The 24,195-nt window shown below is 34.5% G+C and overlaps 2 protein-coding genes across 9 annotated transcripts; one reads left to right on the top strand and one right to left on the bottom strand.

Annotated features, from left to right (window-relative positions):
• Window positions 1-233: 233 nt before the first annotated feature.
• Window positions 234-8,934, top strand: LOC113499169 (probable DNA mismatch repair protein Msh6; the record flags this gene model as incomplete). The annotated part of the gene is given in 13 exon segments (XM_026879530.1): window positions 234-373; window positions 817-951; window positions 1,480-1,669; window positions 1,883-2,189; window positions 2,426-2,581; window positions 2,916-3,162; window positions 3,617-3,772; window positions 4,102-4,236; window positions 4,579-4,800; window positions 5,221-5,400; window positions 5,821-5,998; window positions 6,622-6,773; window positions 7,201-8,934. Coding segments are annotated over 13 exon segments (2,480 nt in total), but the record flags the coding sequence as incomplete, so codon positions are not given.
• An 842-nt stretch (window positions 8,935-9,776) lies between these two features.
• LOC113499166 (palmitoyltransferase ZDHHC15B) lies at window positions 9,777-24,037 on the bottom strand. 8 transcript variants are annotated; one of them, XM_026879520.1, is made up of 10 exons: window positions 23,796-24,033; window positions 23,590-23,711; window positions 21,184-21,290; window positions 18,610-18,847; window positions 18,287-18,370; window positions 16,678-16,816; window positions 15,739-15,816; window positions 15,130-15,256; window positions 13,937-14,044; window positions 12,138-12,283 (listed from the first exon to the last, which is right to left on the bottom strand). In XM_026879520.1, the coding sequence occupies exons 1-10, from the start codon at window positions 23,959-23,961 to the stop codon at window positions 12,208-12,210; spliced, it is 1,245 nt and encodes a 414-aa protein (XP_026735321.1). In that variant the 5' UTR covers window positions 23,962-24,033; the 3' UTR covers window positions 12,138-12,207. The 8 variants fall into 8 exon arrangements, with proteins under 8 accessions (XP_026735323.1, XP_026735328.1, XP_026735321.1 ...); XM_026879522.1 differs by lacking the exons at window positions 12,138-12,283; window positions 13,937-14,044 and adding an exon at window positions 9,777-11,505 and having other exon boundaries at window positions 23,796-24,037; XM_026879525.1 differs by lacking the exon at window positions 15,739-15,816.
• Window positions 24,038-24,195: the final 158 nt, after the last annotated feature.

Genomic DNA, 24,195 nt, shown 5'->3' with positions numbered 1-24,195 from the left:
TAAACTATGATTTATTTTTTTATATTATTTTCATTTGTGATCAATTTGAGAAATGATTTTCACTCAGAACTCATTGGACTTCCCTTTCTCATATTAACGCCACAGCAATCTTGCTCGCATTATCCCAAAAAAAAATCAAAAGCAGCTTATGTTCTTTCATCTATTCCACCACAAAATATTATATCTATACAACTGTTTATCAACCATAAAATATACTTTTCTTTGTTTAACAGCGGGTCAAAACACGAAATGGGATAAGGTGGTCCGTCGCGAGATATGCCAGGTGACGATGCAGGGCGCGCAGGTGTGCGGTCTGCAGGACAACGGCCCTGCCGACCCCACTGCCGCGTACATGATGGCGATAGCTGAAGAGGTGAGTTTGCTATGAAAATGTAGGAATATTGAGAAAAGGTTCGAGTGCAGATTGCATTATTAACAGCACGCCATCTAGTCTCAAAGTAAGCAAAGCTTGTATTATGAGTACTAGACAACGATAAACATATACAACGATATATTCTAAATACATGCATATTATACAAAAATTACACCCAGACACAGAACAAATGATTGTGCAAACTTTCTTCACACAAACATTTGTCCTGGGTGGGATTCGAACCACCGACCTCCGGTATAGCAGTCAGGGTTCCCAACCTCCAGTGGTTAGGAACCCTGACTGCTATACCAATAGGCCAGTCAAAACAACAAGCTAGTAACAATTAACTAGCATTCACCTTAATGGCATAGTATTTTTTTTAGTTTTGTAGGATTTTGTTGGATTTATGGTCATAAATTGATTTGTAAGTATGTTTGTCTCAGGAAAGCAACGGCTGCAGTACTTACGGCATATGCTTCGTGGACACGTCAATAGGTTTGTTCCACTTGGGGCAGTTCCAAGATGACAAGCATTCGTCGCGACTGCTCACTACACTGGCGCATTATCCACCGGCATTGGTAAGCGAAACAATCTTATAATCAGATGTTTACTCAAATTGACTATTTTTCACTCACTTTTTGTTTATTTCTTTGTCGTTCCGGTTGGATCTTTACTAATAAATTTTGTGGCACTTCCCGATAAGCTAACAGGCTAAATTTTGCGGGTAGCTTCAAACCCGATGACAATGCTATTTACAACTATAAAACGGCTGGACCGAATTTGATTTTGATATTTAAAAAAGTGGGCTTTTAAACTTTTTAAATCTATAAATTTTTTAGGGTTCCGTACCCAAAGGGTGAAAGCGGAAACTATTACTGGTCTATCACCAGGCTTCAGAACCGTGGTAGCTAGACATTTAAAATTTTCATAAAATTTCTACCAGTGCTTTGTTTTAAAAAGCAATAATTATCTTTCATGTATATTTTGTACTAAAGAGTTTACTATTACAACATTTAAGCAAGTCCAACTTTTCCAAGAATACATTGATCACTAGCCACGTTTTTCCTAATTCGTTCTTATTTTTTCTGTAATAAAAATATCCACAGCTAATATACGACCGTAAAACAACAACAGCTCGTACAACTAAATTGCTGAGTACCCACTGCCACAGTGCAAGACGAGAGCCTCAAGCCATGTGGACCCCTGAAAAGACCCTCAAGACGTTAGCGGAAAAGTATTATAGGACCAACGCTGATGGAGAGTGGCCCGACGGTATTAAGCCATTCCTGCACGAAGGTAGGTGTTGCCATCTATTTGTGTTTTAATGTTGCCATGATAATTGGAAATTTTGAGTTTGGACTACTGATTTGTTTAGCTCAGCTGGTATTAATATAAATAAAAGAGAAGTTAAAAGCAAAATGTTTTTTTTCATGTAAACTCTTTCTGAAAGTGTTTTTTTTATGTAATTTACAATTAAACCTCTGCTACAAAATCTCTATACATTTTCAGGCGATGCTTTAGGCCTAACGCCAGCTGCGAACTGCTACCTAGCCATCAAAGCATTAGGAGGCTGCGTTTCCTGCCTAACAGACTGCCTTCTCGACATACAAGTATTAGGCATGAACCAATTTACCTCCTACGCACCTCCCGACGTGCTAAACGAGACCTTATCGCAAGAGCTGAAGGATGAAAATCGCTGGGAAGGCGGCAGCACGATGGTCTTAGATGCTATTACGTTGAGGAACTTAAGAATTGTTCAGGATGAAGGATGCCTGTACGAAAGGTTGAATTTCTGTTCAACTCATATGGGAAAGAGGTTTGTACAATCCCTATAGTGTATTTGCATCTGGTTTTATGTTTAAAACTATTTTTTTTCTTTCTATACAAATCAAAACATTATTCCGAATCAATTCGTTATAACTATGTTATTATAGATGGACTCATTAGTTTTCAGTCGGATTCCAAAGTAAAAGAGCAATATAAAATTTCTTTTTTTTTATAATACCTCGCTTCCCTTGGTTGCTAAAATATGATATCTAATATGATGTACAGGTTACTTTACCAATGGGTTTGCGCACCAAGTTGCAATCTGTCGGTGATCAAAGAGAGACAGGAAGCAGTGAAGGAGCTATTTGAAAACCAGGAGATCTGCCAAGACGCTAAGAGCATACTAACTACACTACCCGATTTGGAAAGGCTATTGGCCAAGTAAGTATAGCCTACATGTATAGTTTTAGACATTTTAATTCAACATTATCCTAATCTTTTCCCAACTATGTTGGGCTCGGCTCCCAATATCTGATCTCAACCCAGATACCCAGGCAACACTATACTCCTGTTTGTTTTCCCAAATAAAATACATAAAAAGACACAATATAAATTTTATTGAATATAAGAAATAATGTATAGACTTTATCGTATAGTCTTAAATATTTAAAACAGACTTCAAAAAAGGAAGGAAAATTATTCTTGTTCATTTAGTTTTTATTAGTTAAAGCACCCCAGTATTTAATTGCAAAAAATAATAATATCAATCTCACAGGGTCCACGCATTAGGTAACCTCAAGCGATCGAAACAGCATCCTGACGCGAGAGCAATCTTCTACGAAGAGAAAACTTATTCTAAACGGAAAGTTTTAGACTTTATATCTGTTTTAAACGGGTTCACCGCGGCTTTGAAACTTGTTGAGTTGTTTAACGGTACTGATGCTAAACTCTTGAAGCGGATCATGCAGTTCCAGCCCGATGGGAAGTATCCCGATTATAGAGATACTTTGAAGTTTTTTAAGGTAAGGAATTTTGAGTTTGTTTCTTTGAAATTATATTGTTGAAGGTCCCACTGAGTTCCACCAGCCATTTCCTGACCGCTCTTTGAAACGGACATCAAAAATCAGGAGGTTCTCATTCGACGGCATTTTTTTAGATGTTACCTCAGAACTCCTAAATTAAGTAGCTGATGTTATTGATTCCTTTTTCATTTAACCTGAAAAAAAAAACTTTAAGTTTGGCTTACTAGTTTATATTTGAAGTCGGTTGTACGTTTTTATTCTTAAAGAAATTAATAAAGCGCTCTGATATGCTTCAAAAACAATGCTCAACTTAGCTTAGACCTTACAATAGTGTGTGACTCAACCGCCAAATCATCATCATCATCCCAAATTCGTCCACTGCTGGACATAGTCCTCCCCAATTGCACGCCATCGAGATCTATCTGGCCACCAAATATATTTTCATCATTTGCAGGAAGCTTTCAATCAAACACAAGCTGAAAAGGAAGGTCGTATATTACCGGGCGAGGGTGTTGATCAAGAGTACGATAATACCATCCAACTTATTAAGGAAATCGAAGAGGAATTGAAAGAATACCTCAGCGAACAAGAAAAGTATTTTAAATGTCGGGTAAGTTTTATTTTTATGTTTAAAAAACATTTAAATTTTAAGTATCATTTGGCCTGTCTCTAATTTTAGGATTAAAAGTTTCGGTATAGACATATATTTTTTTAATGCAGCTTTGGATAATAATTAAATGATTACCGTACTCAAGCATTTATCGAGATCGCTCGACTAGTTTCGGACATGACCCGAGTTTCAAATCGGACGTCGGCTGCTAATTCGTGTTAGTGAAACGTTGCATCATCTTCAGAAAAATATAGCGTTTGATTAAATTTTCTTTACAAGTATTGTTAGATTGGCTTTTTTTCAATAAGTCTCTATTAATAAAATTCCAGTTATCTTACGTGGGCAGCGACAAAAAACGGTATCAAATAGAGATACCACAAAGCGCTGCTGCGAAAGCTGGCTCCAAATACACTATGGAAGGCGCTAGGAAAGGATATAAACGATTCTCCACCCATGAAACAAAGGTAAGAACTTAAATAGATGCATGTCTTTATCCATTCCGTAAAAATATTAAAAATTAGTCTCATCTTCATTTATTTAATTTAATGATTAGCATGGCTTGAAGCCAATTACATACAATTAATTACATAAATCACATAATAACAGCCAGAAGTCGCCGACTCGATTCCTGGCTTAACCTTGGTTTTAGCCAAACCGCAGTGGAAACACTCTGATAACTTAAAATCCGAACCGAGACCATAGGCGTAAGTTTACATTCATTTCAGCCTGTAAAAGTCGCCCAAGAAAAGGCCTATTCCCATAGACAGAATGTTGGTCACGATTCGTTAACTGTTTCCCATTTTCAGGAGTTGCTAGCACGCATGATAGCTGCTGAAGAGCAAAAGACGAACGTCTTAAAAGACTTGAGTCGTCGAATATTCGAGAAGTTCTCCTCACACTACAACCAATGGGAGACCGCTGTACAATGCTTATCGACGTTGGATATCTTGCTGGCATTCACTGAGTTCGCGAGGCAGCAGAGCGATGGAGTTTGCTTACCGGAGATCACGTATAATGAAGATCAAAAGGTATAAGGTCCTTTGGCTCTTGCAAAGACATAAAAGTTTAAAAAAAACGCCCCCGCATTTAGGAATTTAATTTTACTTGTGTCGTGGGGGGTTACATGAACATAAATTTTATATGCAACAAGACGAAACGTCGTCCTACGCGGGGAACGAACCCGTCGCACACAGTGTGTTGACGTGATGACCTCAACCACTCTGCTATCCGTGCAGTCGGTTTTTAAGTATCTATGTAGAATTGTAGATGTTGCATTACCTGATGTCTAATTTGCTTGGTAATATCGGGTTACTATACAAATTGTATAAAGGAATCAAATATTCACTTTCAGTATAGACTAACACTAAAAATGACGCTGCTTCAACATATTACACACATAGATGATCAAGATGTATATTATAGCACCTAATCTTGCATTTCTATTCCAGCCTTACATAAACATAACAGAGGGTCGTCACCCGTGCATAGCAAACGTAACAGACTTTATTCCTAACGATACGCGGTTGGGTATGGACGGGACCAGCCTCTTACTACTGACTGGTCCCAACATGGGCGGCAAGTCCACGCTCATGCGGCAAGCTGGACTCATCACTGTGTTGGCACATTTGGTAAGTAAGATGACAAACTTATTTTTTAACGACAGTGGTACGGGTGGGACCAACCAGTTATTGCTGTGTGGTCCCAATATTTATGCGGCAACCTTGACTCGTTACTGTGTTGCTGTTAATGTTATAACTATTTCGTAATAGTGAACAAAATACATCAACAATTAACGCACGAAGTCACACAGTTACAAGACTAAGACATAACAAAATACCTACAGTAACTCGGTATTGGGACTAGGTAAGGACACATAACTTTAACATCTACTGAAAGATTTCCAAAATATTAAGAAGTAATTAGCATTATAACCATCTACAATTGTAAACCATCTACAAACGCTAAATATGTCTATAGAATTACCATTTAATTTAACCACACTTACTATTAACACAGCACATGCTTTATAATCTTGATACTTGTTACAGGGTAGCTACGTACCAGCAGAGCAGTGTTCCCTAAGCCTAGTGGACCGTATCTTCACGCGGCTCGGCGCCTCAGATGACATCTTCTCCGGACAGTCCACATTCCTCGTGGAAATGAACGAGACAGCAGCTATCATTAGACATGCGACTTTACAATCTCTTGTACTGCTTGATGAGTTGGGTATGTGGATGTTTTGTGCTCTTGTTAGTGGAGCAATTTGGTTAGATTGTTTTTGATCATTCGTATTTAAGTAACTGATTTGGCTTTATTTTTCCCACGCTTTTATACTCACTTTTCTTAACAAACACTTAACTTGTTTGTTTTTCTTTCCGGTTGAATTTTTGCAACTCAATTTTGGGGCTCTTTCTGATAAGCTAGCAGGTTGACATTTTTAGAGTAGCTTCAAACCCGATTAAAATGCAATTTATAACTATAAATTGGCCGGACCGATTTTTATAAAATTTGAATGGTGACAATAAAAACTAGGGATTTAGATTTTTTAAATCTATTACTTATAACATGCGTCAAGGGTCTTCTAATCTCGCTAAATTGAGTGAGACTCAATTTACTTACTAAAAACTAAGTAAAAATCTACGAACATCGGCTCCTGTTGCCCATTTTCCCCTCAGCCTTTGAATCACCACTGCTGAGTTAGAATTGTTTTTGTGTATACGCAAAGAAGCATCTGACTCACAAACTCTGGCAGAACGACGTTTGCCAAATCAGCTTGTATCATTAGATCGAACTAAACATCCCCAATCCTAAGTACCACTAGTTTAGTAAGTAATGTATCCGCTTGGCAGGTCGCGGCACGTCCACGTACGACGGCACGGCCATAGCGTCGGGCGTGTGCGCGGCGCTGGCGGACCGCGCCTGTCGCGTCATATTCTCCACGCACTACCACTCACTCGTACACCATCTGTCTGCACATCCGGGGATCATGTTGGGACATATGGTAAGTACTGAGCTTTTGTTACTTTTGATATACAAGTGAGCTGTTTTACCAGTGTTTTTTAAGTGAAAGTTGTTTATCGGCTTTGACAATATTTTATGCCACGCGGCCTTCTTTTTTTAAATGTTACTAATGCAGTCGTAGCACTGTCTCTTTGGTGTTGTTTCAGATGTAGTTTCTGTACTTAAAAATAAGTAACTTTGAACATAAAGCATCACGAAAACAATCATTTCTTAAATAAAGTAGGCTATTTACATTACGGATGTCACAAATGTAGTGCCACCCATTATACAAAAATGTCAACAATCAATCATATTTTTCTTGGTATTCCCAGATATCTCTTAGATGTATATTTCCATATGAAAAATATAAACATGTTGACTGCACAAAGCTAGCAAAAAAGTATTTCATAATCCTCTTTTCAAAACAGGCGTGCATGGTAGAAACAGACGAATCGACACCGGACAGTGAAGACCAGATCCCTGAAGAAACGATAACATTCCTTTACAAGTTGTCCCCCGGCGCTTGTCCCAAGTCCTACGGTTTTAACGCCGCACGCCTCGCTGGCATACCTAAGGAAATAACTCTAAGAGCACACAAAATATCCAAAAACTTGGAGAAAGAGGCCACGTGTGTGCGGGCCTTTAGGGATATCTTGAAATTTGAAAAGACAAGCGATGTCCGCTCTATGTTGGCAGCCTTGAGTATTTAATGTTACCAGCTTTATTTCAGTGTTGTCAGCACTGAATGAGTATTGACAGTTATCGTACTCGTCTGTTTTATTTTGTGCCAGTATTTTTTGAATCTTTTTAAATGTTAGATTATTGTTACTGTGCTATCAGAATTAATGATATTTTGCATACTTGTGTTTTCTCATCTCAGTTTTTATACGAGACAAAGACATGTTTTATTCGTTCTTTATTTGTTGGTAGACAGTTCTGATAGAATTTGTTTAATGTTATAAAGGCGTGAAATTGTTATCGCCTGATATTGATAATGTGATTATTTTGTGATCATTATTTTACCTGTATAAGCTCCCACCTATTTGATATTATGATTCTTCATTAAAAAAATAAGAAAAATAATGCTTTTTATTGTTGTAATCATTTGACATCATTGCAGGCGAAAGTCTCTTTCTAAGATTTAGACTGCTGTCCGTGTCGTTGGAGACATTAAAGAATCGAAGTCGTATTGCATCCTCTATAAAGGGGCTTAAATATTAGCAAGAAGGTTTAAGTTAAAACAAGTAAATAATTTGTTTTCTTTATTTCACACATCACCATTGTACTTAAATTACAAAATCATTGCACACCATGCCATCTCATATTCCAAGGATATTCAAATTTATTTACAGCCTGATAAGCATCAACATATAAGAAAATAAATATAGAATATAATTTTGTGATTCCAATTCGCTTATGAATATTTTATTTATAAAAATGCTTTTGAATCTCACACATAGAGGAATAAACCGTTTGTGACTAGTACGTGAAGAAGTAAATATACATATTTATATTTTTAATGATATGCCGAAAGTAATTCAAATGCTTAATTTTGTTTTATGACGAAACACATTTAACTATTTTTTATCTGTATCTTTACAAATTTAACATAACAGCAAGAGTGAAGGACGTATTATTTAGAATCTCGTGTTGCTTTCTAAAACTATTTTAAGATACGTATCTACACATTAAGTAATGAAATTATTGAATATTTCGTCCTAATATTAAGACTTTGTACACGAGGCATGGCAAATCTCATTTTATTTTCTTTTAAAAGCGAGTTCCGTATTAATGAATTCATATTATCTATCGCAAGGAGTTTCACAGATATTCAAGTCACATGCACAAAGATACCCAGGTTCGGAACATGCATTCGTGGATCACACAAATGCTTGTCTTAGGGATTCGAACCCGCGTCACGTCGCGCACAGTGGATTTGGCGTGTTGACCTCAACCACTGGGCTCTCCGTGCAATCTATAACGTTATCACACGATGCGTGTAGAACGCTAACTTGGAGACAAGGCTTGTATTACCACGTGTACATTAGTCTTCAGTACCAATAAACAATTACGTATATTGATAATAATATTAAATTCTCAATTTGCCACTGCTTAAGCTTATATTGAAAATAATTGAAAAAAAAAAATGCACTCTAAAAATACTTTAGCTATTTACGAAAATAAAAGCTACATCAAAATCTAAAAAAGAAAAACAATTTAAAAAATAAACGTGATAAATTTATTCTGTTAATTTTAAAAACTACTAAAATGGTATAAATTCATTGTGGAATGTCATTCAATTAATACTGTTGTGAAATACAAGACAATAAGAGAGCAGGTACAGTACAAATAAATAAAGTAATTTTATTTGTGTTCGTACCCTTGGTTTAGTATATAAAAAATGGGTTATTTTCATTACTTATACATCTTTAAATATAAAAATATTTAAACATTAATCTCATCACTTATATAACACAAACACTATGTATTGTAATTTACTAAATATATAATGTTATATTTTTAATGACAAGATTATCATTTTTAAACCGGTAAAAGTTGAGGTTTCAATAAACAGAGAACAAGAGGGACTCTCACTTATAAACAAAGTCAAATAAATTGGCAATCGTTAGATACATCCGAGTTATTATAAAATGGAAGAAAACTTAAATATTTTTATACTTGAAGAGAACCATACATACTTTACAGGAAAAACACTTCAACAGGATAAATAAAAATTTCATTATAACAGATTGCATAAAGCCCTTCGTCCATGGATAAATCATATTTTTACAAGCGTTATCGATACTAGATATCGCTCAGATTTGTAGACATTTACTCGATATGCCACGTGACTAAGAGTCGAAATAAAAAAGCCTTGTCACATGGTCATTATATAGAATGCCAGACGGCTCGATTTATTTCCCTTACGGCATCAACGGTGGTTTCAACAATTTCTACCAGTTTCGTGTAATGATCGCAATGGATACAATTTGGAAATTGTACTGTGTTGTTGAATCCGTTCCTAACAGGCTCCTAGTGACTTATCTTTAATGTCTTTTTCACTATCACTTTCTTTTCCTACGGCAAACTCCTGATATTTCAATGGTTCGGTATATAGTTGACACCTGAGCGATTCGATCGGCGATAACGATTGTCAAAATATAATTAATCTATGGAAATAATACATCATTTTAGACATATTTTCTCAAGTTATAGTAACACCGCTTTTAAATTAGAATGAATAATTTCCCAAAATAAGGACTTAAACGGTTTTATCCGTTCAAATATTGATCGTCTAATTCGTCTATCGTTTGAAATATGCACTTTATTGCAGTCTTGTCATTAATAAGCATAACTTACATAGTTTTACAGTATTATGATGTGTTCTTTGACCCTATGCTAAGAATTAAGTAAGATAAAATATGGAAAATGGAAAACAGTTGAGTATAAGGTTTTATTTTGACAGATGAACAACGTGTAATAGTAAGAACTTATATTACAAGCCTCTTAGTTTAAAAAAACTATGTATAGGTTATTTTTTTTTCAATAGTAAAACAAACTCCTTTACTTACAAACTGAGTATCACAGGTTATGGCAGAATATTATAGGTGGGTATTATACAGATAAAACACAAATTAAAGTCACAACGAAGAATAATGGAGAAGGATAACGAGTTTTGCATAACAATCCAAGAGTCTGACATAAAACAAAAATAAAAAATAAAAATAGACATTCAAAAAAATCTTAGCTTTAAGACGTCCTTGTCTATCAGTCGCTACGTACTACACAGAGTGACAGGGACAAGACGAGCTTACTTAAACCCAAGTAAGATTTCAGTATTCGTACACAAATTTGTTCATCTGCAAAATTAAAACAATGGAAGTCTCAAAGAACACTGACTGGACGCTAAATAAAGATTAAATATATCTTTAACTATTTCCTAGAATTATATACTAAACAGTGATGATATAACTTCAGCATTCTATGTCTGGTTAAGCCAAAGCTGACTACCAATGACCAAATTCACTGTTTCATAACATTATATCGTTCAGCACCATTTTACTCAATTTACCTAATGTACAATTCATACTTTACCGTTGGCGTTGTGAACGGCCTGAAGTGCAGACTTGCCACAACATAAGTACAAACTATAAAACTATATGGCTGACTTTGTACTAACATAACAGAGTTCCAATCTTGAAAGTATTAGCGGGGCTTACAGAAAAACACGTAACGTTCAATTATTATCTAATTTCGAGCAAATATCTAGCATTTATAAGTAAAGAAAGGGAAATTCATTAAATTCGACAACAAACTCGCTTCACATACAAACCAGTATAATGGAAAAGCTTATCCTAACGAAAATACTCGCCCATTAGCAAACTCCAAAATCATACCAGTTTATTACCAATCTATTAAAGCTGAACTAAAGGTTGGGACATACTTGTAGCAGACTACGCGTTTCGAAATAGTCGAAAGATTATTAAGTACTACAATTGAGCACGTGACGCGTGGTATGTAACAAGTGTGTGCTAGCCTTTTTCCTGTATTCCAAGCCTGCACTTCACACGGCCGCTACAACGGCTTACACTCATAGTTCGTCGAAGGAGGAGCTCTCGCGCTCGTCGAAGGGTCGCGCGCGCTCGCCCCAGCGGTCCCACCGCTCCGAGCTGATGAGAGACTCCGACTCTTCGTCCAGACTCGGCACAGGATACACGATGCCGTCCCCGAAGCTACACCGTCCATGTTTCAATTATATTTGCATTTTTGATGAAACATATTTGTGAATATGATGGTTTGTGTAGCTACCTATTTTTTATTCTGGTAATCATTTAAAAGTAACTTTGTGTCTTAATTTTGTACATTTTTAAACTAAGAATATACCTATTGTCTTTTTTATATGATACGATTGTGTATTGTATGCTTATATAACATTGTTTCGTTTTTTTATTAGTTAACAAATGTGATGTTAATGTAATGAATGTAGTTTGAATCGGTTGTGTAGTGTACTAAGATTACATAATTAAAATAACAGGTATATTATTTTGTATACTGGGACATGTTAGTGATCATTGCGGATTGTGGTTTAACTCTACAACTTGTGCTACTACACAACTGAGGCAATTCTACAGCGTGCTATATATAACAATACAAGCGCAAATTATCATCATATTGCGCATTTTAGCATCTAAATAAAGCTCCTAGGGACAGCTAAAAAATTAGCATGCAAAGGGACACCAATGGGACAGCCTACATAAAAAAGAACACCAATAAATGGGTCGCCTACATAAAAAAAGAAGTGAATGACATAATTTTGGAGTTTCTATCAAAAAGGTTGGATGACGCCAATGAATGAAAAGCAACGTTAATTAGTCGAACGGATTTATTTAAATATCGTAATAAAATATAGCGAAATGGTAAATGTTTTAGGATCCTTATACTATTTGCGGGACGGTCCTGCCCTTTCTCGGACAGAGTCTCCATCTCTCAGTCTCGCGGGCCATCTCCGAGCTAAAAATGTTAATAAATATTCTTATTTTTCTATAATAACTTAACCGGTACAATATAATAGAGTTTAGAATATAAGAATAAATATTTGAAAAAATGAAGCGCAGGTACTACAGATGGTGAAGTTTTATTTTTAAGTTGTACTATCATGTCAAAAGTACAAAGTTTTATTTCATCATAAAACTAATAAAAAAAATGTAAGTTTTTATATTAATAATTAAATAATGCCCGTTTTTTTTGCATAGCTTTCGAACTTAAAAGAGAAAATAAATATTTTATTCGCATATATTCTGAATTAACGCATTTTAAATGTATCGCGACACACATCTGTAATACCCAAAAACATGCAATAGACTGAGAGAATAAGAGAAAAGAGTACTTAATTTTGAGATAAATGTAAATCAAATATACAGCACACAGACGTTTCAAATTAGAAAAATTAGTAATACACTCCCAACGATAATGATCTATGTTTAAATAATATTATTGGATCCATTTGCTTGCTAATTACTACAAGGAGTCTAGCCAAGAAACACTACTGCAAAATAACGCCAAAATGCAATCAAATGAGGTTTCAAGCCAGGAGACTCAAAACGTATCATTTCAAAACATTTTGTCGTTTCAAATACTTGTTTGATTGCAGCAATGTCACGTGACAGCTCCCAAATATCTACGCTAGCGTGTGTACGGTAAACCGCCGAAGCGCTGTGTAGCATCGTGAAATAAAAAACAAAATCAAAGAACAAAATATTTTTATTGTGCACAAAACATACTTACAAAATACATTTCTAACTTTATCAGTCTTGTGTGTTGTATATAGCTCAGAAATAAATGCATTAAAAAGCAATTTGCACGTTGGAACAGTATTCTTCGTTATTGAATCATAATTATTAAAGTATGAACACATGTCAGCCGATACTACACGTTACTTGAGCATATTATACATAGCAACAGTATGTGGTACATACAGACAACATTATACTCGCCTTAAGTATTAAAGCTTTGTCAATTTAAAATATTGGAAGACATTCTATTAAAATGTATCTATAAAGTTTAATTGAGCACTTAATGTCAAGGCACTGTGTAAATTTGATTGATGAATAGTATAATTATTCTATTACGTATTAAATTTTAAATATATTTTACGATCGATATTATGCACAACTCGACTGAACAACCGAAGATTTATCATATAATTCCTTAAGAGTATTTAAATCGCCGATGATTGCGATTAAAATCGCTATAAATATTCGAGTACTCAAAATCGACTATAAAGAGATGCCAATAAATAGAAAATTAGTTTTATTTATGCTGGCAAGATTCGAAGACATAAATGCTATGGAGATTAAATTCATTCCAATTAATATTAGTTAGCGTTCGTTATATAGACAGCATTTCGTGCTCACCTTTTTATCTAAAAGGAACAACACTAGAATTAAATAGGTCTTCAACACCTAAAGAGTATATTTACTGGAACCAATCCAGTAGCGTGTAATTGACCTATTTATTTTCTAAGTAAATAACCATACGCGCCACGTATCAGCAGGTTACAATTAATTGCTTTTGACCGGTGTGTTTTTAAGTTCTATTTTTGGGGTGATAATATCCTCAAGTATGTGTTTGGAGCTGGCTGTGCCGTGTTCGTCCTTGTCTGACCTTGACCGCGTGGTGCCCATGGACTCGTACCCATGAGTCTCCTGGGGCGTGGTAAACGTCTGGAGTTGGTGCTCGCGTCGGACAGGGAATTCGCACCCGTCTCCGAGGCTGACAAAATGATCACCATTTGAAAGGGTGTAGACATACGTGGCGAGGACGACCCTTTGGTCTTAATATCGATTAAACGAAAGTGGGAAAATAATTATAACAGAAAACTATGTGCGAAATAACTAAAGTGCCAAAACCTACTAAAAAAATGAATAAATATGTAATAAAACTGAAAAATTTGGCTGTTGAAAACAAAAAATCAATCAAAAGCAAATAAAATAAACAATAATCCAAATTTTCGACCCCGCCACGTCAGCGTTCGCTAAGGACATACTAAACCTTGCCATTTCTATTCACAATATATACAATAGCTTGCCTAAAGTGGCAGTTAGCAAGTGGGATGATGTTAAGAATATGACGGATGATATGAAAAGGAATGCTAGACTTTGTTACTTCTATAAATAGTCCAAATACCCAATAAAACTCAAGGCATTGCTTTTTTATTTGTTAATAGCAAACCCACATACATACTAGCGTTATAGAAAGCCAATTTTAAATAGCCCTTCTTAAAATTGACTAAATCGAGTTACCGAGTAAATCAACTAATTTAATGTGCGTTGGTGAAAGATGCTATTTTGGGAGAATTTATACATAACCTTAAAGTGACAAAAAATAAATAAATATCATATTCTACTTTAAATCAATTCGACTTTTCGGTTGTAATGGCAAGCCGCAATGCTATTAGTATTGCATCGTACATATAAAATATTGTTACATTATTAGTGTTCCAATTCCGATGTTTTGTGAGACCCTGCCTCATGCCTAGTTAGTATTTGTTCTCTCCTTCAAGAACATGTTATTTCCAGAACATTTCTACACACTAACATCTGTTAGATTTGGTCATTCACTTCTTTTTTCACACAATTTAAGGGGCATGCACACAGCAACACATCGCTAGACATATGTTACATAATTTACAACATCCGATATTGAAAAACACCTAATATTTAATATACGTGCGCATTTTCTACTCTTTATCCAAACATGCTGTATCAGGCCAAGTTCGGTGTTACCACAGTCATATCAGTGTTGCCAGAACCAAAATGGCCCATGATTTTAAATTTGATGAATAAAAAAGGTTTTACCTGGTGAAGACTGGTACCATCCAGAGGTTTGGACTGTTACCGAAAACCTCCTTGAAGTTATTGAAGGCACCGATTGAGAAGCCGTTCTTGTCAGCGCCTCCTCGGAACATAGGCGCTCTAAACGCTTCTGAAATTGTTAAGTCGAAGGATTTTAATATTTAAATAAAAACTCATTGAGCTGATAGTCGCTTCAATCGCGCTTAAATCTACAATACGTAAATTCTACACAACATTAAATAGTTATTACCGTTTATAAATCGAATATCATTGCGATGATTAGTCAACACCAACTTCCAACATTAGTTTAATACTTTCCTACGAAACATAAAGATGTCTCATATATATATATATATATATATATATCCTGGGACAACTCACACACGGTTATCTGATCCCAAGCTAAGCAGAGCTTGTGTTATGGTAACCATACAACAATAAATACATACCAGACAACTGATAAACTTACTTAAATATTTCTAAATACATACATATTATAGATAAATTACATTTATTAGATAAAATATATCTAAATATGTTCCACAGACTACATACAATTAAATTCTAAAACAAATCTAATGGTAACAACGAATTGGAAGTGACTGCAATTACCATTGACCAAAGTCTTAAGCATTGTGTTTATGATCTGTCCTGTAGGACTGCCAAGGCGGCGGTAAGATACGAGCACATCTGAAATAAAACTATAATTTAGTCTTATAATAATATCTAGTTTTTGACCAGAAAATAATTTAAACGGTCATTGTAATTGCAGTCAGCCTTTGAAAAAGTTACCAATATTTTTTCAGTAAGATGGCTTACAAACAGAATATACATAAAATAAATACACAAACACATACAAAACAAATATTTTCGCTGGATTTCACTTTCTAATCGAGATTGTTTACAAAAACAACAGTTATGAATTCATCTGAGACTATGCAGCAAACAATTGCTAGTTTATATTGAGGATAGACTGAGGCGCTGCGCAAATGTGGACACTTTATGTTGGCCTCACGGTACACCGTCTTAGGGAGTGCTGTTACTGTGTTGTGGCGGTGATAAGAGGCAGTCGAATAACAACACTCCTGGTTTGTTTTAATTTCCAGCTTCCAACATAAACCAATTTTTGATGGCTAGGTCACCCTAATACATACTGTATTTAGTGTAAACAAGTGGAAATAAATATATTTATGCGCGGGGAGTGGATGATTACTGGATGGTACTGTTAATGTTGAAGTTACAGGTTTCATAGAAGTATAATATTCATATATAGCTATCTCACACAAGACAAAAGTATCTATGTTTGCGCCCTGCCTAAAGCTCAGTTTCTCAAAGAATCTGACTTTTACGAGTCTTGCATTACGCATGTTCAAAATTATGTTGTGACGACAGTTGTTTTATAATTTTTAAGATTCTAGTGAATAGATATCGCTTGAGTTAATGGCTTGTCGCACAGCTTCATTGAAGCTATATTTAATGTGTTACTGTATGTTGTGTAACTTAAAACTATGAACAATTTACTATGCTACATTAGTTTAATATTAATCTTACCTAATGTAGTCCTATTATTTGCGACGAGGTAGCAATGGTACCCGAATAGCGAGCCCAGCGATATAGCGAACATTAACGCTACAAAAAAAGCGAAGACTATGTGATATCGACCCGCGCTCGCAGCTGTACCGAAGTCACCCTGAAATCATACTCGCCACATTACCTTATATTCAACATGTTTTTTTTACGTATAGCAACACCGTTGATGTAACATAGACATGACGTTTCACTGACGTTTATGTGCAATATATATTATAAAGACGACACTAAACAATAAGCTCGAAAAATTGCCCTGATTTTTCAATGCTCGTGTGATGCTTCAGGTGCATGTTCAATGTTAATTCAACAGTATTGAACGTAATTCAATATTTGGATATAATGAGGAACAGTATGAAAAAAGTTATAAATTTCAGTCAATTCTAATTTGGAACTTTTTTCCGTAAGGTTGGCCAAGAGAGAGTCTGTCGCTCGCAGGTTAGAAATTTATTCGCTTTTATAGAACAACGGGTGGATTTTAGTATACATAAACATTTTCCAGCGAATTACTCACATCCATGTGTTTAAAGTTATCGCTATTTTGTTTACATATGAAATGTTTTCAAAACTGGTAGATACTGGTAAGTAGTAGACTTACTACCTTGGCCAACCTTACTATTAAAAGATATTGGTATAATATTTTATTGTATTTATATTATTTAAAGGCATTTATTAAGGTAAAATAAATACATATAAAAAATAAGAGCAAGGCGAAGAACATTTTTCATTAATCATACACGATTCATTATAATCAAACGGTACTTTCAGGTACTTTAAAAATACATTTTCATGATAATCTGATTCACTAAGAAATCTTATCTCCTACTCTACACTACATGCAGTAAGTACGCGATAAGCAATGGATTAAAAAAAAAAAGATTCTTGCACTGATATTGAAAAAATAACATCAGATAAATTCCACACTGTTTAAATTTAAGTCAACTTTTTAATTAAAATAATTAAAGTCATTCCCACTGCGATACCGGTATAGATGAAATAAATTTAAACAATGTGGAAAATATGACTCAGTTAATGTGTTCTGGTCCTGATGGATTTAGCTAATTCTGATAAAGTCTTATCAATGGTCAGGTAGATAAACAAGGAATCATATTTTGATAGCAAACTACGTTTAATACCAATGGCTTGACGCAACAACTAATATGAAAAGTGATTGTTTGATGCATGGGTCGGAGTTGCTTGACAAGGTTTTAATGATACCGTAATTAATTTATGAAAGCTAATTCATAATAACTTGATTATCCACTTTATTCTGAACGAAAAAAATCGTCATCGTATTGATATCGTAAACAACCGTGGTAATGATAATCAACCATGTAAATCAAGATTGAGATGGATTCATTTTTAACCTTCGGTATTGCCTTTTCATTTTGCTGATTACATTAATTCACTTGTCGCCCAACGTCGATACATGATAACGTTTACTATAATTGGATACGAATTAAACTTTACACTGCGCAAAACAACAAAATCTAATCTAAATAGCAACAATTAACCTATTGAACGTGTCAAAGCAAAACATGCTTGTGTTATGTGAAAATAATTAAACAATTACGTTAATCATATCCATGCATATTTTAGAAACAGAGCCTTTTTCAATCAAACGGTCGCAGTGGGCATGCTTGTATTCCTGATACATCTGTAAATTGGCATCCCGTTACAAATCATAAATTAAATACTGAACGTAATTATTACGTAATACCACTGCTTCCAAGAAAGTGCAGTTAAATAGCAACTTTTGACAAACTATACACCAAAGATTAATCACACTAGAAATTAAAAAAAAACTAGCAAAAAAAGGGTTCAATAGAGGTGTAAAATTTAAGTAATTGTGGGCAAAATTAAAAAAAAATGTATATTAGGGAAAAATATAAATACCTTCCAGAATCGAATGAAGTAAGGCAGGCACGTTGCCATGATGAAGAGACAATACATGAGAGCGTAGCCGAGGAAGAGCATGAAAAACTTGTAGTTGTGGAAGCAAACGCAGTTGTTGACCCACGGACAGTGGTGGTCCATTTTGAGGACACAACGGGAGCAAATGCTGCAGTGGTGGGCGCGGTCGGGCTTCACGAGCACGCACCGGTTGCAATAGCGGACCGAGCCTGACATTGTCCTGTAATTATAAATGTTTTAACGATCCCATAGTAATTAGGATTAGCCGTATATGAACTACCACTCGTGTTTAAAGTACGAAAGTATGAGTGTCTGGCATTCACTCGAGCTCTGTCTCTTTAATTCTCCAGGATTTTTGAACGTTTGAAGAAACAGTGCTTTCATACCCCCCGCCCCCATGTTAGCGTTTGACGTTTAACGCAACCTTCTTGGATTCACTTCTAAAAATTTGTCTGGCCGCCTGCCACCAAATCTTAAATTATTACCGTTGCAGTTTTAGACTGGAGATGCTGGTCTATGCTGTGCAGGACACGGCATTGTCTCCACAAGTGCAAGTGTTACTTTAACACTGTCTTGTCTATAGACGCAATAGCAATGCTCAAATATGAATCACGGGACAGGGTCAGGTCAAGATTTAGTGTACCCCAAAAAAAAACCTTGCGTCTGGTGCAAAAAAGTGACGTCATTGTGATGTCATAACTTTAAATAGGTTATTCTACTCAGTTTTTTCTTCTTTGGTTTCCCATATTTTTGGTACGAAATTTAAGAACTAAACATTTTTGTTCTCATGCCTGACATCTTTCTTTGGGAGGCGATCTACGAATAACAGTTGGTATAAACGTCTAAATTAGAAACTATCAATATTTGTTTTCCTCAATTCTAGCTACAGAGAAACAAATGGACAACAAACCTCGTTAACACGGGTATAGTATTTGCATAGCTTTCTAATATTTCTTTTTGGGTTTCCATTTTAATGAAATTTCCGATAATTAGCGCGCTGTACTTTCTGATTTGAATTCTGAGTCTAGAATTGAGAAAAAAAACTGAGTAAAATAAAATAAACTTATAAAAACACTACTATGCCTCAAAAACACCCAATAGGACTTTGGGTTTTGTTTACACGTTTAAAATGGCCACTTATGGGGCTCTATCATCAGCAGAGTTCGCATAATAATAATATATGTAACATACAGTATTGTAACTGGTCTTATTCAAAATTTATTTTAACCGAATGTAAAGAAGTAGTCATAGTTAGCGTCATTCAACAAAGAATAAAAAAAAAACTTAGGAGGGAAAATCTGAAAACGATTTACGATTATCTGTGCATTTCTAAACCTAACGAAGAACATGCGAAAAATTTATTTTTTTACAAATTAATACGTAATAACTTTGTCATTTTGACCCGGAAACAGCTTAACGCAACAGTTTATCAGTTAAGTAGGTAATGTATGAGTAGTAGTTGTAAACACTCGCTGTTTTTATACACAGAAACGTAGCGCGGGAGGTTGGGTCCGGTTGAGATAAAAAGGTGAATGGCGTTCCTCACATTTTTAAATACAAAAATGAAACAAAGACTGTTTGTCTTCGAGGTAACGCCCCCTTCTTTATTAACTCTTGTTTATGCTATATTTACTGTAGGCACTACTTATAGACATAAATATTTTATGTGATTGTCTTGGTTAAATTTTAACACCTCTATATTATTATGTTAACTTTCATGAGGCGGATTCATATTTGTGGAGTATCTATTCGAATTCTCACGGTTAATTAATCACTCGTATTTATCAGGATTGCCCGATTAGTTTCGGACGAAATCGGAGTCTAGTTCGAAAGCACTATCCACCTTTTCTTCGCAACTTTGATTAAAACTACTTTTGAGCATAATTTTTTCAACAAGTAGGTCAAATTTGTCGTAAATAATAAAAACGAATACGGGACTTGTTGGCGTTTCCTTAGACATCTTTTCACCGATTAGTTTCTTTCATCATCAGCAGTACCTACATATTGTGTCGACCCTGAACTTTTATAACGCGTTGCCAGATTCTTTTTTTTGACAAGTCGGGACTTGGTACTGTTTGAGTGAAAATAGCGGGATTCTTCCGTCAGAAGCGGGACATAGTAAAGTTGATGTCTTATGTTCCGCGCGCAAATAACTTAAATTCGCGAAAAATATATTGAGCTCTTTTTTAGATGCGTATTTAGAGTGAATCCGCCCCGGGCGACGGTGAACCACGCTACAATAGTCTGTGTGAATCCTACGAAAGGCGTACGGTCAAGTTCGCTCCGTAAAGCGGGAGTGAGGCTGTCCCGCGCGGGACATCAAAATTTGATTTAAAAATCGGTACGTCCCGCCAAAATCGGGACGTCTAGCAATGCTTCTTTTATAGAAGTTTCCTAAAGCCCATAAAAAAAAACAATAGATTCAGAAACCTTAACCACCTTTCCCTTCTCATTGGGGCTTCATAGTATCTAAGATGGTCCCTTAAAGTTTCTAGTAATTACTTTAACTTAGAGCTAACATTAAAATTATAAAAAAAATATGTTTATATACATTACCTAGTGACAATGGGGAGATCTTTAGCAAAGTTCTCTAATATTGTTCGCTGAGCATCCTCTGATTCAGCCGCCAATAATTTTTCTAATTCACTCTCAGGCAATTTGTACTGAAACAAACAAGAATTTTAGAATATATCTTTAGAAACATACACTATAACAGTATGTCAAAAATACATTGTTATAAAAAGTTGCCATTATACAAAAATCGAAAACACAATTTTTTTACAGTCAATTTCGTAAGTTTGGCCAAAGAATAAAAAAAAACACCTATGATGACCAAAGAATGAGGAATCCCTTACATTTAAAGGTGTCCATAATCATATAGTTTAAATATAATCCTGGGAATTTCCACATGGCATTTTCCTGATAACATAACACAACACATGGTATGCATTACATAGAACATGTGGGGTTTCCCACCAATATTAGAAAGTTGGATAAAAATTAAGTGGCAAACAATCTTATATTATACATAACTAGCAAACATTGTTTTGCCATATATTACATGTATACAAATAGTGGTGCACAATTTGTAATATTAATTTTACAAAGGGCCGATTTTTCAATCGCCAGATAACTTTTATTCGACGAATATGTTTGACGTTTTGACAGCTTTAGAAAACAATAATAAGTCAAACAGCCATATTTATATCTCAGATAAAAGTTATCTTACGATTGAAAAATCAGTCCTAAAATTGGTCAAGCTGTTTTGGAGGAGACAACAAAACATTGTGACTTGAAATTTTAGATTTTAAGATATTGTTAGTATATTCGATCTACATGATTTAACTACTTCACATGCACTGGCTATTACAACCCGTATGCAGAACTGGCTCGCACAGTAATTCAGTACAATAATGGCTCTGATGCCATTGAGGAAAACAGAGTTAATTATGATTATGGTAGACTAAAGGTGAAAGCTATTTAAGTTGACTCTTCTTATTCTAGTTTATTTATAAAGGAATTCTTTTTGCTTATTGAAAGTCACACTTTCTATTTACCCGATTATGTATTGAACTTTCGTGAATAGTTTTTTGATCTTAATATAACATAAAAATACTTAATATTAAGTACTTTTTTTTGTATTGAGTTCTGCTTTGCAAATCCTTATCAAAGAATTATGTCAATTTAATGAATGGTTTAATAAATATTGCACATAACATAAAATCATATAATTTATATAGATTTGTAGGTCATTGTACTCAAGATGTTTATGTGTTAATTAATTGAAGTTACTGATAAAACTATGAAACTGATAAAAGTTTTAATAATATGAAGAATATACTTGACTTAAATATAGAAAATAAATACGATGTGGTCACAATGTTTAGCTTAATTTTAGAACTTAATAATAGAGAACACTTAGTTTATGTAATTGTGTCCTCTGATTCCAAAGACAATTGTTATTATAGGCTAGAACTTTAATAAAACTTTCAAGGAGTAGCTTGAATATTAAGCTGCTCTTGCTGTCTTAATTTATATACCTAAATTAAAATGACTGTAAATGTCAGTAACAGGAACACAAACACAATCTCTTTTGATATTTACAATATTAGTATTGAATATAGTAACTATCACATTATTTATAGTTAAACACGAAGAAATCATTGATATTAGAGCCAAACCTTGTTCATTAGGCACTTATTTTGGGGTTTAATATACAGAATTCACTAATAAAGTGAATTTGTAATAGAATGAACAAAATTGATTCCGTAAATCTATGATTATACAACTTCAATAAACTTTTCCTCATTCTAATATTAATATAGATTATAAACATAAGATTGATGACTCAAATACAATAATGACTTACCAAATATAATATATCATTATCATACCATGATAATATAAGAGATTTTATGAATAATAAAATATGGAATACAAGATACTTGAAAGGAAATCTTTATGTTACTTAGAGTCAATAAAATATGGGTGATTAGTTTATTAATACACTTCTTAAATACACAGAAGAAACAAATAACTTAAAATTTATAATGAATCTAATATACATAGACCTTTATTTGAAAAAGGCCTTAGGAATGTAGGTCAAAGATAGTATGCCATTAAACTCAAATTAATTAATGACCCCTATAATAACAGGTGCTTAGTTTCCATACTAATCTAACTTGTATGACTCACAAAATATATATGACATAGTTTTCAATGACTTCATTGTCACATAAAAGTAATTCAATTTTAAATATTTTGTTATTAACACAGGAATTATGTACAAAAATATACAGTTTTGGAACTTCGCAATTTATAAATGGATAATGTATGTAAATACTCATTTGGCTAACTTAGAACAGAAAATCTAAGCCAAACAGAAGTAGGTTGCCTTTGTATACTAAACAAGTCAATGAGCACACATTCAGGAAGTCACGACAATTTGATTAGAAAGCTTACCTTGTCTGGAATTAGTTTGACTTCAGCGAAAATAGTTCGCCAATATGACCAGCCAAACATTATCAGAAGAATATGATATAACACCAAATAGACACACTGTTGGACCGTACTCTCAATGGTAACTGAAAAGCAATTCATTCTGTAAATCACACAAAATGCATACATAATCAATCTGTTATTAATCAACTATTTATTCAAATACTAACAAATGCATAACTGGATAACGTAGGCATAATAAGACCAAGTTATAATGGACACTATTAACAATACAGGGAGCCACTTAAAAGCTCTCCAACACCACATATTGCACGTTCTACAACACACACAGTATCCAGGTGGCGAAACTCTATTGTTTTGCACTGATGAAGCCATTTTTATTAATATAATAAGAAACTGAAAATATCCATGTTCTCCTCACAAAAAGGATAATAAAAAGTGACATAAACCCAGAGATTGCCAGTAGCAATAAAGACGATGACACAAATATGGAATGAGGATTTTAGTTTTTGATGTTGGTAATTCGTTCGGATGAAAAAAGGCTGAAGTTAATAGTGTTGTTCCTCAATTCAGAACTAATCAACTATGGGTGGAACCACAGATTTGTAA

This window comes from Trichoplusia ni, chromosome 12 (assembly GCF_003590095.1).
Source record: "Trichoplusia ni isolate ovarian cell line Hi5 chromosome 12, tn1, whole genome shotgun sequence".
In the NCBI taxonomy this organism is placed as follows: Eukaryota; Metazoa; Arthropoda; class Insecta; order Lepidoptera; family Noctuidae; genus Trichoplusia; species Trichoplusia ni.
This window is presented reverse-complemented; position numbering and strand designations above follow the sequence as displayed.